At 30.5% G+C, this 24,752-nt stretch overlaps 2 protein-coding genes across 2 annotated transcripts; one reads left to right on the forward strand and one right to left on the reverse strand.

Moving 5' to 3' along the window:
- The first annotated feature begins 3,494 nt into the window (after nucleotides 1-3,494).
- On the forward strand, nucleotides 3,495-5,398 carry LOC131000698 (tRNA-splicing endonuclease subunit Sen2-2-like). Its single transcript, XM_057926726.1, is given in 3 exon segments — nucleotides 3,495-3,909; nucleotides 4,528-4,947; nucleotides 4,949-5,398. Coding segments are annotated over 2 exon segments (726 nt in total). The 5' UTR covers nucleotides 3,495-3,909; nucleotides 4,528-4,530; the 3' UTR covers nucleotides 5,258-5,398.
- A 904-nt stretch (nucleotides 5,399-6,302) lies between these two features.
- Nucleotides 6,303-9,945, reverse strand: LOC131000697 (tetraspanin-3-like). Its single transcript, XM_057926724.1, has 2 exons — nucleotides 9,091-9,945; nucleotides 6,303-6,794 (listed from the first exon to the last, which is right to left on the reverse strand). Exons 1-2 carry the CDS (start codon nucleotides 9,604-9,606, stop codon nucleotides 6,447-6,449), a joined length of 864 nt encoding a protein of 287 aa, XP_057782707.1. The 5' UTR covers nucleotides 9,607-9,945; the 3' UTR covers nucleotides 6,303-6,446.
- Nucleotides 9,946-24,752: the final 14,807 nt, after the last annotated feature.

The following is a 24,752-nucleotide window of genomic DNA, read 5'->3' on the forward strand; positions in this document are numbered from 1 at the left end:
AAAAAGGAGAACTTCTAGAATAGAAGTACATTTTTTTTTCTTTTTGTTTTTTTGAGTTGGAGATACGTTTTTAATTTTAAAATAAATAAATAAGGTCATAAATGTCTACGCTTTACAAAATTAAATACAATAAATTCTTAAACAAATTTGAGTGCGATCGATGTAGGCCTAATAAATAACAACAAAAGGCCGTGTAAAACAATAAACAAAAAATATTCATTTAAAATTGTTCACTGCTAATGAAGCTCATAATTTAAATTTCAAATTCGAATTCTATAAAAATATATTATAGATTAAGTCTGGTATTATATCAGAATCTTCGTCATTAAAAAAACTACTGAGTTTTTCTAAATAATTCATAGATTGACCATGGAGCGCTCTTTTTTTGACATATGAGGTTTTGTTAATCATTAAGTTTTATAAAATGTGTTAATAAAATGCAAATTATTAAATTAAATTAATATATAAGAACAAAATTGGACTGCCAAATCGAGGTTTTTGGGTCAAAGTAAGAATTTAGTTGTTTCCCATTTCAGTTAATAGGCCCACGCGGCAAGAAACTAGTTTACCCATTAAGACAACTTTAAACGGAGTATTTTTCTTGCGTTATTTTTCTTTAAGAAAACACTATTTAAGTTGATTGATTGATTTGATACTAAACACTGTCAACTCAATACGGAAAAATGCTTATACTTTTACATTGGACTACATCCATTCTAATCCTTCTTTTAATATTATTCCATACCCATAAGTATACATAACTAGCATTTGTATTGTACGGAAAAATATTTTTAATTTTTATATTTATATAAAATTGATATTAATTCAATTATTATACTTATAAATATAATAAAAAATTAATTTTAATTAAATATATTTGAATTGAATATTGAAAAATGAAAAAGAATTCACAATTATAGAATTTGATATTATGAAAAAACAAAAACAAAAAAAATAAGTTAAAAAAATTAAAAATAAAATACTAATTAAAAATATATTTATTCAAAAAATATGAGAGAGGAGAGAGAAATTTATAAAATCTTAATATTTAAACAAATTTATTTTTTACATTTAAAATCAAATATTTTCATAAAATATATTAAAGCTCTTATCGTGATCTTTAATTTGATATGCATATTAAATATTTTATAATTAATCTAATTTCACAATTTTGAAAAGAAATGTAACAACAAATAAGAAGTTAAAGAAAATGAAAATAAAAAGAAAAATATATAATTTAAACATAAACCTTCAATTTTATTATAACTACAAAATTGTCACTCAATTTTAAAATTAATTTGAAATTGATTTCAATTTGGAAATTCTTTTTTTAATATAGTATAGATTGATCACGACACAAATTTTAATAAAAAATTATTTACAGTATTGATAATGCATAAAGAGTTTCACATTAAAAAATATTATTAAATAAATTATGAGTAAATAGTGTAAGTTATAAGGATAAAATTGTAAAAATTATATGTATGGTAGTGTAAAAAATAAAGCATAAATTTAAGGGGTGTACCAAAAAAGAAATGTATGCATCAAAATGAAGAACATGGGGAGTATAATATATAATATTCAATTATTTCTCATTCACCTACACAATTTATAATCCAATCCAATTTTATCATTTTTATCCTCCATCAATGAGACCATATTAAAATATTTTAAATTTATACTTTATTTAAACTATTTTTTTATCTAAAAAAAATTATTATATTTAAAATGTCCAAATATAAATAATAATTTTATTCTTTAAAATTCATAATTATAAAAAATTACGATTCACTTAAAATAAAATACAAACCGTAAAGGTGCACAACTCCAATCTTCAAAAAAAAAAAACCAAACTATAAATATTTAAAAAAGACATAGAATGTTAAGTTGGGTTTTAATCTCAACAATAAATTTGCTAAAAGTATGAGAAAATTAAATTTGAACATGAAAATGTATTTGATTGTGTATAGAGAAATGGACAATTTCTTAAGGCACGATGGAGATCAACCTATCGAGTCACTTACATGGTGTACACATTTCGCAATTAATGTGTTAGGTCAAAAGAAAACCTCAATCAACAACTTACGAGCTTTTAACATAATAGAAGGCATAAACACATTTGCATTACATTTAAACATTAGAGCATATATAACTCAATAATAATTTTGTAAATTAAGCTTACATTGATAGGACAGAGTCTTACGACGTATTTGTGGAAACATGACTTGAAAAAGCAACACTAATCCGATTGGTTAACAAAACTTACAAAGATAATATAATCTTAGATTCTTAATAGGTCTTGTGATACTAACCTCAAGTCAAAGTGAAAAAGACTATTAATACATATTTGAGTCATCATGCACAGATATACAAAATTAAGATTATAAATATTGAGAACAAAAATATTCAGCTAAAGACACTAACAATATCTTTGCTCGACTTTTCCTTAAAAATTGAATTCATGCAAGAAAACCAAATTAATCATAAACATCTTTTACAATATGCTTAATGCAAATTCATTTTATACATTTTATATTATAGGACAAGTAATTTATATTTGTGTATGCACATAATAATAATATATTATGTTATTGAATGACTAGAATAGTTAATTAAATCCAACTTAGAGTTTAATTTATTAATTAGATAGCTCAACTATTAATCAAATTAAGTTTAGGGTGTGTTTGCTTTTTATCCCTCTAAATGGGATAATAAAAAGTTATGTCTTAAAATGTTTGTTTTCTTATCCCACATTTCACATAAACACCATTTTTCCTTCTTTATTTTTACTTCAAGGAGGGATAATATTATCACACCAAAATGGAGGGATAATATTATCCCTCCTTGAAGTGAAAATAAGGAAGGAAAAATGATTAACTTCTCTTTTGTGTAAAATATAGGATAAAAATGGAGACATTTAGAGCACTCCCAACAGAAATCCCAAAATTATGTTCCTATATTCCTCCCTAAAGCTTCCCTATTTAATTTTAGGATTTCGATTTTATAAATGCATATACCAGATCTCATATTTTCTACATAAAAATAATAATTATGTGTGGGCCCTACTAATTATAAGCTTAAAATAAATTTAGGGTGGTGTAAATTTAAGATTGAATTTAGGTAGGTGTAAATTTTTTTGTGGGCCCCATCCAATTTAGGGGATCTGCTGGATGCATTTTTTATCTCATTTTCAATTGTTTTAGCCTAAATTTAGAGTTAGTGATGCATTTAGGTGATCTGATGAGAGTGCTTTTAAAAGCATAAATTTTTGTTATTCCTCATTTTCCCATCTATCAAAGTGAACGCACCCTTACAGTTTCCGGCCCTATTAATCAATTAATTAGACAAACCCATTTCAAAATCATTTAGTTTGATTTCATTTCAGCCCAACTTTCAAAATCATTTAGACAAAGCCCAACATTGATCTCCAAATTCACTTTAATTGGCAGCCGAATTGTTTACTCAATTTAGCCCAACTTTAAACTAAAACTAAGGCCCCAAAATTGAGCCCATTTCTTTATCTTCACGCGCGCGCGCGCACACACACACACCGTCGCACACCTACGCCGCCTCCCCCCCCACTTCTTCCTCGGCGGCAGCGGCCGCCCTCTTCCTCTTGATTCCGGCGAAGATCAGCTCGCTGAACCACCATCATCATAACCGACATCTCACTCTGTTCTGTCTCCATCTCTCGTTCGACACCCTAGATCCCCAAATCTGCCGCCGCTGCCTCCCTTTCCGGCGACGGCGCCGTTTCCAATAACCTTCGGCGACAGCAGCCACCGCCGTCCGTCGACTCACAGTCCTCATCTCTCCTCCTGGACCGGACACTCACACAACAACACCAACAGCCCAAACCGAACCCGAGCTCGTTCGACAAACACAGCACACCTACTCAGTTTAAATCATGTATATCGTCCATAGATCCATCTACTTTATTCCTATTTCAGATTTTAGATATTTGTTTCTATTTTTCTCGTTTATGTAAAATTGCTTGCACCTTTACTGATGTTTAAGTCCATTTAAGTCTATGTGTGTGTTAGTTGCAAAAACATAAATGGGGTGCTTCGTTCATACTGTGATGTTGAATATAATGAAACAACTAAAGGAATTTAAAGGTAAAACCTTTAGGAATGTGTTCTGTGGTACAAAAAGAGTTTGTAAATTATTTTTGTTATAATTAAAAGAAAATTTATTTTCTTTCTTTAGCGCTAATCATTTTATACTTGGTAGTTTCTAAGTTATTCTACAACTTAATAGTGAAGTATGGGGTATTATAGATGAAGTTTAGTGATGCTGTTGTGCGTGATTCTATGAGTTTGGTAGGATAACTTTTAAGTTTCTTCAAGGTTCTATAATTCAAAATAGTAAAGGAAATCTTAATAGTATAACCACTGATATAGAGCACAAAACTTCATTTATTTATAATTTACATGCTAATTATGCCCATCACGGTTGTTGGTGATTCATTCTTACATTTCTTGTTATCGACTAACTCATTGAATTTTCTTACTTTGTTTGAAGCAGATTATGGCCCCGAGATGGAAAGGGAAAGCAGCCGAAGCAAAAGCTCTAGCAGAGCCAATGTCGGTAGTAGTCTCGCAGCTTCAATCCTCTCTGCTCGAATCTGATTCTCAAGGACTGCTTTCCGGGTGTGCCGTGCTTCTGGAAGCTCTCCCACACCAAACTGAACTACTAAACCGAGCTTGTTTTGGGCGCCCTGTTATAACCGCGGACAAGGATAAGCAGTGGCACCAACTAAGTTTCGAAGAAGCTCTCTACTTGTGCTTTGTCTTGAAATGCATCAAGGTTGTTGGTGAAAATAAGTGCGCGAAAAATGATCAAGAGCTGTGGCGTTACATGACGGCCAAGAGGGTTGGTTTCCCCATTCTGTTTAAAGCGTATTCTCATCTTCGCAGGAAGAACTGGGTGGTGAGGGCGGGGGTCGCAATATGGTGTCGACTTTGTTGCCTACCGTTATCATCCAGCTCTGGTGCACTCTGAATATGCAGTCCTTGCCTTGTCCGACGAGGATGCAGATGCGAACACCCGGTTGAAGGCGTGGTCCGATTTTCACTGCACTCTTCGACTCTGTGGTAGTGTTGCCAAAACCTTGCTGGTTCTTCACATCAGCAAAAACGGTAACGACGCAGTCTCTCTTTCCAGTTTGGAGCATTACTCCGTCGAGGAAAGAATTGTGACGAGGTGGAATCCTGAGGTAAGTCGTGAGAATCAAACTATGATAGTGAAGAAATGATGTAATGAATGAGTGATGTATATGTAGTAGAGAGGTAAATTGTATGACCATGTGAAACGCTATTATTGTTTACATGGCAATTTCTTTGACAAAGATGCTTGTTCAATCTTCCTGTATTTATGTAAGAAAGGATTCAATTTTTGTAGTGTGTATAGCAGATCCGTTTACATGCTACTAGTTTTTTTACTGATACTCTCTTTAGAGGAAGTCACAAACATAGGTATAGATGTGTATTTAGTTGGATAGTTGCAAAATAAATCATCAACCCATATTCATTTTGCATTTTCTATCTCAATTTCAAACCTTTGAAAATGAAAATAAAAATAAAATAATTTTAGTTTTTGTAATTGGGATTTGACCATTTTTTTGGATAATCAGAAAGATGACATGAAGTTGGAGTAAAACGGTGTCATTCCCTAGTGTGGGTTTGGACTATAAAATTTTCCATATCTCTGTATATGTGTAGTTACACAGTGAACATTGTCGCTTTAGCCCGGCCCCAAGCTAGTGTGTCCATTTTAATCTATTCTATCATAGGAAAAAAATGGAGAAACCCCAATTGCACAAACTAAAAGTATTTGATACTTATCTACCAAAATAAAATGAAAAATGATTATAAATTCTTAATTTATTTTGTTACATTTGATCAATGTTTGAAACCACAACTATGATTCACGAAACAAATTGACTTTGTATCTGATGTCGGAAAATAGCAAGGACATAGTATAATAAATGAGTTTTATAGTGTATATAAAATGATTTCCATGTGTGGTGTGGCCTAATTCAACGGATCTACTATTTGGCTCAAACTGCCGGACCCATCTTCCTCGGATCCATGTCTGCACATGCAATTGCTTTCTCGTGTAACAGAATTACCTAATTTAATTACCAAAGCAACATAAGTAACTCAATGTAGTTGCGTAAACATGCCACCTTTTCTTGGAGTAGCAAAAACACCACATATGTATTAGACACTACTTCTCCATGTGCACTCTCTCTTAATCGATATCATGAAGAAGACGCAAGAGACCCATGAAATTCAAACTAATACAAAAATATACAAGATATTTCCTTTCAAAACAGAACTACCAAGTCATTTCCCATCATCTACTAAACACTGAAAAATGAAACAGAAAATCCCACACTGTTTAATTTCTTGAAAATCTTAGATATTCACCTTGTGCCTCAATCAGAAGTGTATCCTGCTCGGCTGCGACTTCTCCATCCGGGTCTCTCCATAGGGCTCGTCGTTGTCGATACGTTTGTTGTGCCTGAAGGCCGCACAGGCGACGCAGTACACTATGACGAGGATGATGAGTATGACAATGTTGATGACGGAGACCTTCCTCCAGCTCTTCTTCAAGCTCGCTAGCACACCCGCCTTGCAGGAGTCGCAGTCGTAGCAGAGCTGCTCCTGATCGTTGTAGTTCCACCTCAAACAGTCGGGATCAGTCCCCATGAGCCCTGCTCCGGGCGCCCAATACGTCTCGTTCATGTATACGTAGCCGCATGATGTGGGAGGCTTGCAGCATCCAGACTACATTACAACAAACCATATGTCACTAAGAGATGTGTGTTACATCACAACAAATATTTCATATTCAATGTATAGGTTCCAACTTCCAAAAGAAGAAAATTTTAAGTGCATGGAAACATGAAATAAGCCAAAATGATTTGAAATGCTTTTTCACCACCAATAAAGGAATATAAGGAAGCAAACGTTTTGTTGCATACTTTTTTCTACCTTGATTCCTTTGCTCACCAAAATCAACTATGAATCTTGTAAAACTCAAGAAAGTGAGACAATGATGATGCAAGAAATCTCCAAGAATTATCAATATTATCATCAAAGTCTTCTATATTTTTCGTAAAGGTGTGACACTATGCTTTTGTTAAGTATTACATTAAATATTCCGTCAAAAAAAAAAAGTATTACATTAAATATATCTTAATAGCATGATTTTAGATGACACGCCAAATCATTAGTGTATATTATGGACTTCCAATAATCTCGGCACACGCTATACCTACCGAAAAAGAAGGGCTTGACTTATCAGACTCTTATTTATTGAAAATCAGAGGACGTCCAAATCATATTTAGATAAAAGTATGAATCTCCCAATACTAGAAATGCACCAACACAATAAAAACAAGCAAGCACAGAAAATTTGGCAGCCTCCGGTATTTTTTAGTACCAAATTTATTATTTAGTACAAGTATTTCTTAAAAAACCATCTTTTCAGCTGAAGTAAAGGTTTCCAACCACTACATTTAAGAGAATAATAATAGTATTGAATTAAAAAAGATTTATAGCTTTTCCATCACCATAGCAAATAATTAAAGGTCCCATCTATATCTTATTATTCGGACCATGTGAAGAAGTATGGAGGACGTCATTGGCAGTTGCTCAATAGGGAAAAGAATAAAAATATACCAATTTCGTGAAAATTTCCCTTACAAAAAGTTGTAGTAGAAATCTTGAAGTTTAGATAATGATACTCTCCGTCCACGATATGCTGCGTGGTGTGGATGAGAGGACACTAGTTTTAATAAAATATTGTATATATATATATATAGGAAGAGGTTCTAATAAAAACCTCTGTTAAAATGAGAACTAGGAACCTAATCTTGACCTTTTAAATATTAGATCTAATGGTTAGGATTTAGTCAACAAAAGAAACTGTACATCTATTATATTTTACTGTGCAATTAAAAAATATGCAATTTATGCAATTGAAACCAACAATGCAAAATACTCAAGCAAATCGAAATTGTGCATCTATGCAATTGAAACTGTGCATCTATGCAATCGAAATTGTGCATATGTAGTTTAATCTTAGCCCTCTATTTTATTTAAATCAATGGTTTTAAATTGATTCCTAGTTTTCATCTTAAGAGGGGTTTTTATATTAACCCTACCCTATATATATATATATATATAAGTTGGAGAAAGGATTCCATCCATCCAGTTAATGAGTTATATGTCCTAAAATGGAAAAATCACACTTATTATGGACGGACAAAAATGGTAAAAAGACCACGCTTATTTGAGAAAGTAATAAATAAACTTTTGGCTTTTGAGATCTCAAAACGACACCAAATTGAAAAGGGAATCTCAATCTGGTATAGCCAAATTTTACGAAGGAATCACAGTATATTTAAGGAAAGGAAAACAAATTAACATGAGAATTGACGCGATTTGAATCAAAAGATTTTTGAGCTGGAAATACAAATAGACTATCAGCAGCTGCAGAAGCAAAAATAAAACAAAAGCCCAAAAGACGTAAAAAAAAATTCACGAAATATAAAATATAATCGGTTAACAAAAGCCAAATGGGAATTTCCATACAAGTTCAAAACATCCACAGATAATTAAAGATTCCAGTAAAGGATTGATTCTTGTAGTTGTGCAAAAAATATCTAATTTGTTGGAACAAAAGTAGCACATAATAGTCTCAAGTTGAATTATTAAACGACAAAAATAGGTGGTTATGGTGTCTCATTCCATGAGAAAAGATTGAAAATGAGGAAGAAAATAAAAGTAGCCCCATTTTGCATAGTAAACTAACACACTCCAACCCAGGTGTACCCATCATCATAATCTCATCTCTCTCTCTCTCTACAAAGGGACTAATTGGCTCTGAACCAAAAAAGCCCTCTTTCTCTAACAACAAGAGCTCAAATCAAAACTCAAACACCAAAGATAAAACCACATCTTGGAAATTAATAAATTATTTAATGTAGTTAAAAAAAAATAAAAGCCTTTTGAAGAAATAAAAAACCCAGATCGAAAATGAAGAGCAAAATCCAAAAGTTAAAAAATGGAATTTGACCTGAATAGGGGAAAGTTTTCTGCGGTAAAAGTTGTCGGCAGTTTCAGGGACTCCATTGACGTTCCTGGCCATCTTGCCGCAAACATGGGAATCTCTGATGCAGGAGCGAATGTTGGACCAGTAGGAGCGGCTGGTGACGCGGTCGGCGAGCCAGGTGCCGGAGTAGTCGTGGAGGGAGTAGTCGAGGTAGGCGCGGTTCATGACGGGCTGGCCGGAGCCCTTGCCGGTGACGGCGTAGGCGAAGACGATGAAGCCGATGAGGGCGGCGATGATGAAGAACATGGCCCAGAGGTAGAGGTACATGAGGAAGTTGTTGCGGTAGCAGGAGCCGGCGAAACCCGCGAGCGAGACCACCATGATGGCGACGCCGATGATGATGATGGGCCACTGCAGGAACTTCACGCAGTCGGTGTTGTTGGCGCGGGTGCTCAGCCAGATGCCTCCGCCCAGAATCGGGATTGACAGCAGGAACGTCAGGAAGTTCAGGAACCCGATTAGGTGGTTGCTCGTTCTCATCGCGGTGGTGGCGGTGGCGGTGGCGGTGGCGGTGGAGGAGTTTGAAGTTGTTTGAAGAGGGAGTTGGGACTTGGGAGCTTTTCTCTTTTTAAAAAATTAAATTCTTCCTTTTGTAATGAATGAAGCTGTCAATAAATGGCGTAATGGGGTTTGGAGAAATTATTGGATTTAGGAAATTGGAGTGGATATTTTTATTGTGATTTGTGAATTGTAAGCGAGGTTGTGATTGATTTTGGTGTAATTGACTTTATTGCCCCTTCTCAAGATGTTGCCATCTTCTTTCTGTTCTTTGTATTTTCGTTGGTGTTTTTGGAAGCTTTATGTGGAAAAAAAATTCAAATGTCAATTAGAGCATCCGCAATGGGGTTACATGATAGCTTACATGATAGCCTACTTTATGATGGGGGACCACATGGTGTAAAGATGCTGCAGTGGGGTTACATGATAGCTTACATGATAGAATTAGTTATAAAGAGAAGAAAAATTGAAAAAAAAAAATCAAACGGTTTAAAGGGCTACACGATAGAACGTGTAGCCCTCGTGTAAACCTCTCCCGCAACGGTTACACGATAGCTCATTTACACGATAGCCCTATCGTGTAATGGCTATCGTGTAACCATTGTGGATGGTCTTACTGGTAATTTTAAGATTAGGTAGTTGTAACTTGTAACACGACTTTGAAATGAAACATATGGTAATTAAGACACACTTTTAAATGTATTAATTTTAATATTATCCGTTTCCCCCCAATAAAATGACATTATTTCAGTAATATACGCATTGACAAATTTTATAAATAAAAAAAATAAAGAAAGTTGTGGTTGAAATAATAAAAAAGTGTTGTTTTTGTGAAATTTGTGTTATAATTGTAAATTAATTAAGTTAAATAATGCAGGGAAGGAAAAATCTATTTTATCAAAATCCAACTATAGAATAAATGAAGAAATCTCCCACACACACATATATATAAACTAAATAAATAGACCAAGCTCCTAAATAAAATGCCTAATAATAAAAATAATAAATAAATAAAATACTCCATACTCCTTTTGTCCCATTCTAATAGGCTCGCTTTTCTTTTTGCAACGTCCCACTAGAATAAGTTCATTTTACATTTTGAGTAAAAAAAACATGTACTTAATTGATGTGAACCTTACCACTTTCCTCCTAAAATGTAATTTTTTTAATCTTTGTATCCAAAAGAAGTGAGTCTATTAGAGTGAGACGAAGAGAATATCATTTTCTTTTGCATCAAAATAATTTGTCCTCGGATCGACAACAGCTTCACCTCCAAAAGAATTACCCCTTACAAAAAAACATAAAAATTTAAAGTGCACATCATGATGACGAACATCAAAAGTAATTTTACTCTCTTCGTGCTTCAAATATTTTCCTAATAGAAGGGTGATATAAGTTTTAATAAAAATTAGTTGTATATTTGTTAAGTGGAGAATGAGCCCCGCATAAGGATAATGATTAGCAAAATTATTTTCACAATATTTTGGGGACATGCCAAAATGAAAAGAAAGAAAAATGTTTGAGGGACGATGGAGTATTTAATACTCTCTCCGTCCCATTACAAATATCTTAGTTTCTATAATGGAATGTCTTATTAAAAAAAAATATCACATTCTTTTTTCGAAAAATAATTAAGAAATTAATTAAATTCATGGGTCCACTCACCCTACTCTCTCTGCACTTACTTTTTATAAACCCAATTCATTAACTAATGACGTTATGCCACCATCAGTAATACTAACATTGGCATAATAACTTGGATCCACAATAAAATTAAATCTTTTACCATTAATAGTGCGCGTAGACTCATGTTGTGCTACTACAACTTGTCTAGCATCATTTGGTAAACTTCCTACTGCAACATAATAGACATTGGTGAAATAAGTATCAACACCTTTAAATGAAACAATAAAGAACGCTAAGATTTTACGTGGTTCGATCGAATGATCTACGTCCACGGGAGATTGCCGGAGTTTTCACTATGTTTTCAAGAGAGAGTTCATTTACATTCACAAGCTTTCAGCTGCTAGAAAGAGAGAGTCCATAATGATTGAAAAAGATCCTCCTCTACAAATGAGTGCAATGCCCTATTTATATGACAGATACAAAGGGGTAAAATAATAATTTTTATGAGTGTTCATGTACACTGCATGATGTCTAACTAACTATATCCTTCAGGAGCACTAATAATAAACTAATGAATCAACTTTTGTCGGGTGTCATTGTCTTCCGAAGGTTGAGCTCCAACATCATGGTCAGGTCAACGCCGATCTTCGCGTCTCCTATGTTAAGCAACAAGGTCAGTCGACGTCGACCTTCATATAACTCCTAGAGGTCAGCCAGCGTCGACCTTCATAACTCCTAGAGGTCAGTCAGCGTCGACTGTCCTCAACTTCTTCATGGATCGTTTGCTTTCGAACTCTTTCGCTATGAATACGTATATAAGAAGAAAAATAACTAATTAGTCTTTAGAAAGGTATTATCAACGTTGATGCATATTTCACTCCTCATCAGACGTGTAATCATTATAAATTGGAACATCCTTATTATATTCAACGTTATCCTCATGCAGAAATCAGAATAGAAGATGGGTCATCATCATAAATTGGAATACTCATATAATCCTCGACCGTATCAAATTGAGCATCATCGTTGTTCGGATTTTCAAAAGGATTCTCCATCGTCCAAAATTGCAAAAGGATTATCCATCATGATTGTGTCTTCATCCGAATCATCCCATCGAGTAAATTAGGACGGAGCACAATGTTGTGTGTTGCGTTGACTAAGGTCAACGATTTGTTGTCGATGATCATCTTGAGTGGTTTGTACATAGGATATGAATACCAATTGATGCAGAAAAATAGCTAGTTCATCGATTATGATTCACAAAATACCGAAAATTTATGCGACTAAAACGAAATTTTGTTGATTCCCAAAAGAATACCAGAGTAATACAAGAGAAGATAAATAAACTCTAAGAAAACTTTTATATGTAGACTAACTAAACAGGCATAAAAGCCTGATAATAAATTAACAAGTAGCTAAGATAAACTAGTAACTAAAATATTACTACGTATTATATTATTCTCCATCAGTAAATGTTTGTGATGTTTAAGCGGTGAAATCCAAAGAGATTTTCATCCTGATTAACTAAACCCGATTTATCCTCACATGCACAATAATTATTATAGTTAAAATAAAAGAATATATACATAGGCCGACTTTATTTTTTTGGTTAAAACATCAACATCCCTTTTTTGGGGATTTTCTTCAAACGTCCCATGGTGTATAAATTAATGATGATACTATGTCTGGATGGATGTGGATAAAATTATCACAAATTTTAATTCCTCAAAATCATTTAAGACTTAAGAGAGTACTGTTGGCCGACTTAGGTGCAAGACAAGATGTGGACTATAATTTTGATGGGATGTTTGAGCTTTTGCAATCCCACTTATTTTTCTTCAAACTTAGTTGTAAGATATAGTTACCTTTAACCAATAAATTGTTAGCAAATAATTAAAAAAGATTGACAACAATTTAATTAAAATATCATTATAAATCCTAACAGTTAAGTAATCGACCTGACAATTATTAATCAGAAACTTAAACTTAAATTTTTTTAACCATAATATAAAATTGAAAACAATCATGAATAATTAGGCTAACTAATTCAAAAAGACGATGAAGCGCAGTCTGTTGGTAAGACACTTCCCCTCCAACCAATAGGTCGGGGGTTCGAGTCACCTTAGGAGCTAGAGTGTGAGTGGGTTTTTTCATTTCTTTGGTTGTAACAAATTTTTTTAAAAATAAAAAATTCAAAAAAAAAAAAAAGCCTAACAACGGAATTCCGAAAATTAAAGCCAAAAGTTAAGCGTGAAACTATTTAAATTTAAGCGTGCCCCACTAGGCACTACTCTAGCGTAGCGCTATCAAGAAAATATTTAGTAAATAATTTGAAAAACCTAACTAATTAATTTAAAAAGGTAAAGTCCTTTTGAATATTCGTTTTAACTCTTTTCTATGATAAATCACCCATAAATACGTAGATTATTTTGTAGGGTACATAGATGTCCAAGTACTCGAATAAAGTTCCAAAAAAAAAAAAAACTCGAATAAAAAAATGTTCGTTTACAGATTAATCGACTAATTTTAGATAATATATAAAATTGCGAATGTGGACAAATTCTCTACGAAATTGCCAATTTGGTCGGTGGAAAATAAATTGGTGACTGAAAGAGTGGTTCAAACAGAAATTACGCATGAAGTTCCAACAGTCGGTGATTCGCTGATTTAGGAATTCATCGAAATGAATCAATAGTAGGGGTGGTAAAACGGTTTCGGTTAATCGGTTTTCACCGTAACCGAACCAAAAAAACCGGTTTTCGGTTAATCGATAACCGGTTTTTACCGGTTCGGTTCGGTTATCGGTTAGTGTGTTCATCACTAATCGGTTAATCGGTTTAACCGGTCGGTTAACCGGTTAAACCGATTAATCGGTTTATTTTACATTAAATTAATTAATTTATATTTTAATATTTTAATTTAAATAATACATTAATATTTCAAGTATCTATAACAAAAATTTTGTTCTAAATTATTATAAGTTATGAGTTGGTGCAGTGGATAAGACCTTATTCTTTCTTTCAAAGGTTAAGAGTTCAAATCCTATTGAACACATTCCACAAATTTGAATTTTTTTAAATAAAAACCGGTTAATTCGGTTAATCGGACCGATTAACCGAATTAACTGGTTAAATTCGGACAAATTGAGAAATCGTGGATTAATCGGTTTGATCGGTTAACCGATTAACCGGTCCGGTTAACCGGCCTGGTTAATCGGTTAACCGGTCCAATAATCGGTTCGGTTATCGGTTAGGAAAATGGCCCTTAATCGGTTTTGGTTAACCGGTAAATCGGTTCGGTTAAAACCGAACCGACCGGTTTACCAGCCCTAATCAATAGTAATAGATTTCCAAGAAATGACAATAATAGTAAATGGGAAAGTATGTGCAAATACACTCGTGGAAAAGTCTTTTTAGGGGAAAAATGACTTAAAAAAAACGAAACTTCTTAAAATATAGAAACTGAAGTAAAATAAAATCTCTTCCTCCTCCAATATCACGTGTACGAGTTTTAAAAAAATAACTAAATGTGTTGATAGTGAAATAAAAGTCCTTTTTTTTTACGAAATTATTAAAGTAATCAAAGTAAAGTAAGAAACTCACCTTTTACGAAATTTTATGGAGTAATTTTATTAAAAATAAAAAGAGATATAAGATTGAAGAACGGTGTGAGTATTTGTGTATATTATACATCATTTTTTCAAAAATTGTTTTTGTTTGGTTATGTTATAAACTAGAGAGTTCCGAGAGAATATAGTAGAGAATACAAATGAAGTTATTATGAAGTTCACAACACACCCATATTTATAGGTGTTAAACCAAGTGTGAACGTCCGGTGTGAACGTTCACACACGTCCGGTGTGAACGTTCACACACGTCCGGTGTGAACGGAGGACAGTCAACTCCGGTGGCTTGAAGATGTCAAGTGTTATTCTCCCTCTAGGTTTCTTGGTCAACACACATAAGATATATCTAGAAGATATATTTACAACACTTCCCCTTGATTGACCAATCCCTAAAAAATGTTGCCTCATTAAAACCTTGCTAGGAAAACCCAATGGGACAAAACCTAGTCGAAGGAAAAAGAGTACAACTGCTTCCCCTGAACTTGAGATCATTGAATATCTTTGAGTCGACGTATGCCGATCTCGTGTACCAACTTTCTGAATGTCGATGTTGGTAATGCCTTGGTGAATAAGTCCGCCAGATTTTCACTTGAGCGAATTTGTTGCACGTCGATATCGCCACCCTTTTGAAGGTCGTGTGTGTAGAAGAGCTTGGGAGAAATATGCTTCGTCCTATCTCCTTTGATGTATCCTTCCTTGAGTTGCGCGATGCAAGCAGCATTATCTTCATATAAAACAGTTGGTTTGGCCTTTGATGAAGCTAACCCGCACGACTCTTGGATATGACTCGTCACATTTCTCAACCATACACATTCTCGACTTGTTTCGTGGATTGCAATGATTTCAGAATGATTTGAGGATGTTGCAGTCAAGGTTTGTTTCACAGACTTCCATGATATAGCAGTTCCACCACATGTGAAAATATATCCAGTTTGTGACTTAGCTTCATGTGGATCGGATAAAAATCCTGCATCCGAATACCCCACTAGAGTATTATCATAATTTTCTTGATAATATAATCCAAGGTCAATGGTACCCTTTAGATAACGTAGAATGTGCTTAACACCATTCCAATGTCTCAAAAGTGGGTGCAGAGCTAAATCTTGCTAGAAGATTAACAGAAAAAACTATATCTGGTCTAGTATTATTAGCCAGATAAGTTAATGCTCCAATTATCAAAATAGTCTTCTATTTTGCGTGAACTTTTCATATTTTTCTTTATTATTTTTCTAAAATCTACTATTTCACATTGACTTTTTATACCACATCAAATACAAGTTTACATAAAATGACATATTCCGTCTAAGTACAGATCAAAAATTTACTTTATATCCTCCAAATTCCAATCAAAATTCACTTTTGTTTGGTGGAATGATTAAGATCAATATCATTCGAAATGCATCACTAATTTAATATGCTCAAACAAATGCTATTTTAATAGCATCAAAATATAACTTTTAGGATTATTTGTATTTCTTCAAGAATAACGAAAATTATATCATTCGTAATAAACAAATATAACATATTTGCATCAAACCACAAATATAAGGGGAATTTGCACAAATTTTAATAACAATCTCTTTTATGCAAAGCATATATGTTACCATGATTCCGTTTTCTGGTTATTTCCAAGCCAATTTATTGATATAAACATATTAAACAGTATAATATTCTAATACTTCAAAGTTTCTTTCGTCTGGATTTAGATGATTACTAAAATTATACGGATTGAAATTCAGATGAAAAGAAAATTAGTCGTACCTTATTGGAAAGACACAATTCTTTCCTAGGGCATACCTCCAATCCTTTTACGATCGAAGGAAGATGAGAGGACTAGAACTATCGTGCTGATAACGTGTTATAAACTAGAGAGTTCCGAGAGAATATAGTAGAGAATACAAATGAAGTTATTATGAAGTTCACAACACACCCATATTTATAGGTGTTAAACCAAGTGTGAACGTCCGGTGTGAACGTTCACACACGTCCGGTGTGAACGTTCACACACGTCCGGTGTGAACGGAGGACAGTCAACTCCGGTGGCTTGAAGATGTCAAGTGTTATTCTCCCTCTAGGTTTCTTGGTCAACACACATAAGATATATCTAGAAGATATATTTACAACAGGTTATAAATTATTTCAGTCTCGAATTATCTGATTTGATTTTGGGCTATAGTTGGTGGAGATGGACAAAACACAACTGATATCATTGTTTTGTTACTTGTATTTCTTCCCCTCATTTCACGAACACTGTCAATTTGGGCCTATTTTATAAATATTGCATTGGGCTTTCATAACAAGACCCAATACATTAATATATGCAGTAAAAGGCAAACTCATCAAATTCCACAAAATTGATGCACAATTATAAGACACGTTGATAATAGTTATAAGCTTGATTAACGTAGTGATCAGGAATAATAATAAATTTATTAACTATGGTTTTGTTAGTTGAACATTAAAAATAAGTATAAATGGTCTTAAATTTGAGAATAAATCCCGATAATTAATTATGAAAGATGATTAAGAGTTAATTAGGAGTGTAAATAAAGGAAATGGGACCAGTGATTGCAGTGGGTCACATGGGCATGGTGGGTCGTGCCCAGTTCTAACAGTCTACGGTCAACGTCGTCTTTATTGTTATTTGCTTCACCTTTCTGTCTTATTCACACAATCCATAACTTTGTTCGTGCCAAATCTATTCACCATTTTCTCGATTTTTTCACTTGTAATAAAAAGAAAAAAGAAGAAGAATATTCTGCGTAGTTTGAATCCCATCCAAAATGAAAAATAGGAGTATTATCAGTTAATTAATCTATAGTTTGAATCCTATGTTGCACAGGTGCGAGGGGCGGGTGCGGGAGCGATACGATTCGGATGCGAGGATACGGATTTTCAAAAATTATAGGGTACGATTCGTGAAGGATACATCTGTTATATTTATATATATTTTATTATATGTGACCAATCAAATTGAAAAAAGAAAAGAACATTCACAAATTAAATATTGCATTGCAAATATAAGTTAAAGTAAAAGTTTGAATAATGAAGTTCTTCAAAAATTGCAAAAGAGCCCAAAAATAATGAAAAAAAAATCGCATTGCAAATATAAGTAAAGTAAAAATTTCAATAAATTGCATGTAAATATAAATCAAAAATTACAAAAAAAGCCCAAAAAATAATTGAAAAAATTGCAAAAAACTTCAAAAATAATTGAAAAAATTGGAAAATAGCCCAAAATGCACCCTAAACGCACCCTATTTGTGGGTGCGCGAATCGGATTCGCGAATCCCTTTTTTTTTTTTTTTTGAGGGGATTCGCCAGGCGAATCCCGTGCGAATCCCACGCGAATCGCACCCGCACCCGCACCCGCACCCTGCGCGTATCCGATACTGCACTGTGCTATTTTTTGAAGAATCTGTGCATCATAGTTTGAATCCCATCCAAAAAGCATTTCAGTTTTTTTTTTTTTTGTTTTTTTTTTTATTTTTTTTATTATAAGATATTTGTTATATAATCAAATAAATACCTCGCATGCAGGTGGGACCTCTACACCACACAAAAATAAGAAAATTATTTACACGCAGACGAGATCGCTACCCACACAAAAGTGGAAAAACTATCCCACACGTAGACGAGATTAAACCTAATACCTCTCACAAAGGAGAGTTTACGAGAGTTTTTGGGTAAATTTTACCACTTGAATTAAATTTTATAGACAAAAAGTATATAAGTTGATAAATACTATAGTAATATATATTATATGAGTTTTAACATGACACCAACACGTCAACAAATATATAATATAAGTAACCATACGTACATATACCAATTCAAGAAACAAAAAACAAAAAATACTATATATATCTATACATATCATATGTGCAGGTTTGTGGTACATGGACAGGGGTTTTACGCCCATAACATAAAAGACTATTTTTTGCAAAGAGATATTGAATTTAAAATCTACCTAAATGTGAATTGTGATTTAATTTTAGAGTAGTGATTTTCGGACACTGCATGAAAAACTGGTTTTTTTAAGGTTTTTTGATTGAGCCGGTTTTTTGCTAATTTATGGTTTTACTAAAATATCATTTCCTTAAATTTCTCAACTATCTTTAATCTTTTCCTAAATATATTTTATTTACATTTTTATTTTCTGTAAATTTCATTTTTTTTTTGCCAGTTTTTTTTTCGAAAAATATTTTTTATTTTAAAATTGTTTTTTTTATTTTTTATTGTTTTTTTATTTTTCTTTTAAAATATTCTTTCCTTAAATTTCTCAACTACTTTTAATCTTTTCCTAAATATATTTTATTTACATTTTTATTTTCTGTAAATTTCGTTTTTTTTTGCCAGTTTTTTTTCGAAAAATATTTTTTATTTTTAAATTGTTTTTTTAGTTTTTTTATCATTTTTTTATTTTTCTTTTAAAATATTCTTTCCTTAAATTTCTCAACTACTTTTAATCTTTTCCTAAATATATTTTATTTACATTTTTATTCTCTGTAAATTTCGTTTTTTTTTTGCCAGTTTTTTTTTTCGATTTTTTTTTTATTTTTAAATTGTTTTTTTTATTTTTTTATCGTTTTTTTATTTTTCTTTTAAAATATTCTTTCCTTAAATTTCTCAACTACTTTTAATCTTTTCCTAAATATATTTTATTTACATTTTTATTTTACCTAAATTTTGTATTTTTTTGCCATTTTTTTCGAAAAATATATTTTATTTTTAAATTGTTTTTTTTTATCGTTTTATTATTTTTCTTTTAAAATATTCTTCCTTAAATTTCTCAACTACTTTTAATCTTTTCCTAAATATATTTTATTTACATTTTTATTTTACCTAAATTTTGTTTTTTTTTTGCCATTTTTTTTCGAAAAATATATTTTATTTTTAAATTGTTTTTTTATTTTTTTATCGTTTTATTATTTTTCTTTTAAAATATTATTTCCTTAAATTTCTCAACTACTTTTAAAATTTATATTTTTTTCGAAATATGTTTTATTAATTTGTTTCCAGATACTTATTCGCGGACCCGCCCGTGCGAATAATACGAGTAAATAGCTGAAAATTTTCAGCCTTTAGATTGTGATTTGCGGCTCGCATGTTCTTGTACAGAGTTTCGTACGGATCATCACCAATAACAATGACATTGGGGGAAGATTTCATTGACGGGGATGGTGTGGTTGGAAATAGATTTTTCGAAGAACCGGTTTTTGGAAGTTTTGGGCTATGGTTGGTGTGTTTCGGTGACTTCCCTTTCGATGATTTCTTCTTCTGTTTTTCCAGCGTTTGCTTTTTTTCGATGGCCATGATACTACAAGTAAAAAACGAGAGGAATTATAATGGAAAATAGGAAGAAAGATGAATAGCAAATAAGCAATGAGAAGAATGCGTATAACATGTTAATCAACACAAACAAAGGAGTATATATAGTGAGGAAACCCTATCATGAGGAAGTAATCAAAAATAAAAGGCCACTCTGATTTGTTTAGGAAGATATCAATATTTCCTATAAAAACTAGGGTTTGTTAGTAGAAATAATGAAATATAAAATCCCACGCTGATTTGTTTAGGCTAAAATAAAGGGAAAAAAAATCAAAAGGCTGATTTGTTTAGCCATAAAAAAAAATCGCCCCCTCTAAGGGACAAGGGGGAATCGCTCTAAGGGACAAGGGGGAATCGAGCCTTTGACCTTCGTCTAATGTATATGATACTTTGCCACCTTGCCCAGCGATGGCAGCCACAATAAGTCATGGTTGGAAATTAACTTACCTTCTAATGTCGTGTACTTATGTTTATTTTAGCTCAGTTTAGCTTTTTCATACATTCAATTTAATTCTTATGTTGATTATAAAAATATTGGAGTAGTTGTTAATATAATTTAACTATATTGTTGATTAGTGTTTTAAGTGTGTAATTAATAAAGTATAAAATTGATAAAATAAGAGAGAAAATGTAATAAAAGTGATAAAGTAGGAGAGAGAATGCAATAGTTATTACCCAAAAAGGAAACGTGTCAAGATTCGTGAGACAGCCCAAAAAGAAAAACGTGTCAAAATTCGTGGGACGGAGGGAGTATATGTTAAATGGTCTTGCAAGCGAAATCCAATCGTATAATTTTTTTTATTTTTTCCAAATTCAATAATTAATTTCAATACATTGCAAAATGCCATCGTATAATGCATTCTTTCTCATCCAAAAATATGTTAAATAGTGTCGCGGCCGAAATCCAATTGTATGAATCATTTCACTTTATTTCATTTATTTATATATTATATTCACAAATTTAACTTAAATTAATTAATAACTCATAATTTTATAACAAATAGTTATATCGACTTCGTTAAACCATAGTATAGCAGTTCATTGTTTTATTGGCATATCACATTTAATTGTTTTCAATAAAGCATTGTATTTCCCTCAAGTATATGTTAAATAGTTTTATATGTTAATTTTATTTCCAAATTCACTAATTAATTTTAAATAATTTATTAACTTTATTTCATTGAATATAATCTTTTCGACTTCACAAGGTATATGGTACATAGTTTTCCAAACAAAATCCATTCGTTTGATTCATTTATTTTAATTTTCTTATCGTCACTCACACAGTAGTAGTTCATTTTCTTATTATTACATCACCTTTAATAAAGTATATGTTATTTATTTTTTCGATCTATTTCCCATCATATGATTCATTTTATTTTTAAAAATGTAACTAATTTAGTTTAATCAATTACTTCAACTTTATTTCATTGAGTATAATTATTTCGGCATCATTATTTAAACTATAGTAGTTCATTTTCTTATTATCAAATTGACATCAATACTATATTATGATACATTTTTTTCAAGTATATGTTATATAGTTTCCCGAGCATATATATTATATATGTCTTCATTTAATTGGCCAACATATATATTCTTTCATTTTTAATAAAATTTCCTTCATTACATATATATCTTATACAATTCAATTTATTTCATTTTTTTTCTTATCATCCATGCAAATAATTCAACTTTATTTCATTGAATACACTTATTTCGACTTCATTAATCACACAATAGTGATTTATTTAGTTATTGTCATATCTATTACAATACTTTATTATAATATAATCAAATAAAGTATATGTTACATACTTTTCCGATCAAAATCCCATCGTATGATTAATTGTTTTATTTTTTATTTTTATCAACTTCACTAATTTATTTGAATTAATAAATTCAAATTGATGAACGTTGAGTATAATTATTTCTTATAATTATATCGCGTTTAATAGTAAAATATAATACATTGTCTTCATATATATGTCATATAGTTATTGACTTCACTAATTTAATTCAATCAATTAGTTCAACATTATTTCATTTAGTATAATTATTTCGACATCATTATTTACACTATAGTAGTTCATTATGTTATTATCAAATCGACATCAATACTATATTACAATGCATTATCTTCAATGATATGTACTTTTCCGACCAATATCCCAACGTATTCGCAATTTCTTTTTTTCAAGTTCATTAATTTATTTCAATTAATTAAGTAAACTTTATTCGTATTATTCCAACTATTATAATATATTTAATCTAAGTATATATTATTTAATTTTTCAATCGATGCCCCATAGTATGATTCATTTTATGTTTATTTCTAACGCATAACTAATGCGTTTGTCACTACCGGACAAAGTGACAAAATATTACTCACATATTATTGAGGTCTCAGGTTAAAATCCCGCAAACACACCTTTTTCTTTTTATTTCGGTTTTTTTTTAAAAAAAAAATCTTCTTCCAAATGTTTCTTCTTCCAAATGTTCTTTTTTTATTATTATATTTCATTTTTTTAAAAAAATAATCTTCCTTATGTTCTTTTTTAAAAAAAAATTCGAAAACAATATATAAATGAAAACAAATATAGGATTATTTTGAAGGGAGTCTTTAAAATTAGTAATAATAAAAATAATTAACATAAATTTCGTAACTTTTGCTTTTATTTCATTTTTTTTTTAAAAAAACTTCTTCCAATTTTATTTTTTTTTGTTATTGTATTTCGTTTTTTTTTTAAAAATCATCTTCAATATGTTATTTTTTTAAAAATATCCGAATAAAATATATAAATGAAAACAAATCTAGAATTATTTTGAAAGGAATATCTAAATTAGTAAAAATAAAAAAATTAACATAACATTCGCAAAATAAATTATTTGTGGAAATAAATGTAGGATTATTTTAGGAGAATATCTAAATTACTAGAATCAAATATAGGATTAATCTTTGGAGAATGAAAATCTCTAAATTAGTGGAATCAAATCTAGGATTATTTTAGTATAATCTCTAAATATGTGGAAACAACTTAATAAAACATAATTTTGGAAAAAAAAAACAATTTACTCTTAACACAACTAAAATATTAATTTCAAAAAAAAAATCGAAAAAAAAATGTAATTTCGAAAAATAAATAATAATAATAATAATAAAAATATCTGGAAACAAATCTATGATTATTTTTAAGAGAATCCCTAAATATCTGGAAACAAATTAATAAAACATAATTTTGGAAAAAAAATAATTTACTCTTAAAACAACTAAAATACTAAATTCCCAAAAAAATAAATTTTGAAAAAAATATTTAATTTCGAAATAATAATAATAATAATAATAATAATAATAATAATAATAATAATAATAATAAATCTGGAAACAAATTAATAAAACATAATTTTGGAAAAAAATAAAAATTTACTCTTAAAACAACTAAAATATTAATTTCGAAAAAATTTAAATTTTAAAAGTAGTTGAGAAATTTAAGGAAATAATATTTTAAACGAAAAATAATAAAACGATAAAAAAATAAAAAAACAATTTAAAAATAAAATATATTTTTCGAAAAAAAATGGCAAAAAAAACAAAATTTAGGTAAAATAAAAATGTAAATAAAATATATTTAGGAAAAGATTAAAAGTAGTTGAGAAATTTAAGGAAAGAATATTTTAAAAGAAAAATAAAAAAATGATAAAAAAATAAAAAAACAATTTAAAAATAAAAAATATTTTTCGAAAAAAAAACTGGCAAAAAAAAAAACGAAATTTACAGAAAATAAAAATGTAAATAAAATATATTTAGGAAAACATTAAAAGTAGTTGAGAAATTTAAGGAAAGAATATTTTAAAAGAAAAATAAAAAAACGATAAAAAAATAAAAAAAACAATTTAAAAATAAAAAATATTTTTCGAAAAAAAACTGGCAAATAAAAAACGAAATTTACAGAGAATAAAAATGTAAATAAAATATATTTAGGAAAAGATTAAAAGTAGTTGAGAAATTTAAGGAAAGAATATTTTAAAAGAAAAATAAAAAAACGATAAAAAAATAAAAAAAACAATTTAAAAATAAAAAATATTTTTCGAAAAAAAACTGGCAAATAAAAAACGAAATTTACAGAGAATAAAAATGTAAATAAAATATATTTAGGAAAAGATTAAAAGTAGTTGAGAAATTTAAGGAAAGAATATTTTAAAAGAAAAATAAAAAAAATAAAAAAACAATTTAAAAATAAAAAATATTTTTCGAAAAAAAAACTGGCAAAAAAAAACGAAATTTACAGAAAATAAAAATGTAAATAAAATATATTTAGGAAAAGATTAAAAATAGTTGAGAAATTTAAGGAAAGGATATTTTAGTAAAACCATAAATTAGCAAAAAACCGGCTCAGTCAAAAAACCTTAAAAAACTGGTTTTTCATGCAGTGTCCGGACACTGCAGTGTCCGAAAATCTTTATTGTTAATTTTATTTGAATTTAGTTTTGGTTGGACATGATCTAATTTCGTTATTATGTAAGAAATATTTTCAAGTCATGATAT

The sequence above is a fragment of the Salvia miltiorrhiza genome, chromosome 8 (genome assembly GCF_028751815.1).
Source record: "Salvia miltiorrhiza cultivar Shanhuang (shh) chromosome 8, IMPLAD_Smil_shh, whole genome shotgun sequence".
Lineage (NCBI taxonomy): Eukaryota > Viridiplantae > Streptophyta > Magnoliopsida > Lamiales > Lamiaceae > Salvia > Salvia miltiorrhiza.

Bases quoted from the DNA above. Each gene is read 5' to 3' on its own strand.
- LOC131000697 (XM_057926724.1), bottom strand. From the start codon at position 9,606: ATGAGAACGAGCAACCACCTAATCGGGTTCCTGAACTTCCTGACGTTC. The intron at 6,795-9,090 runs GTCAAATTCCAT...GTTGTAATGTAG, and splicing joins GAAAACTTTCCCCTATTCAG to TCTGGATGCTGCAAGCCTCC.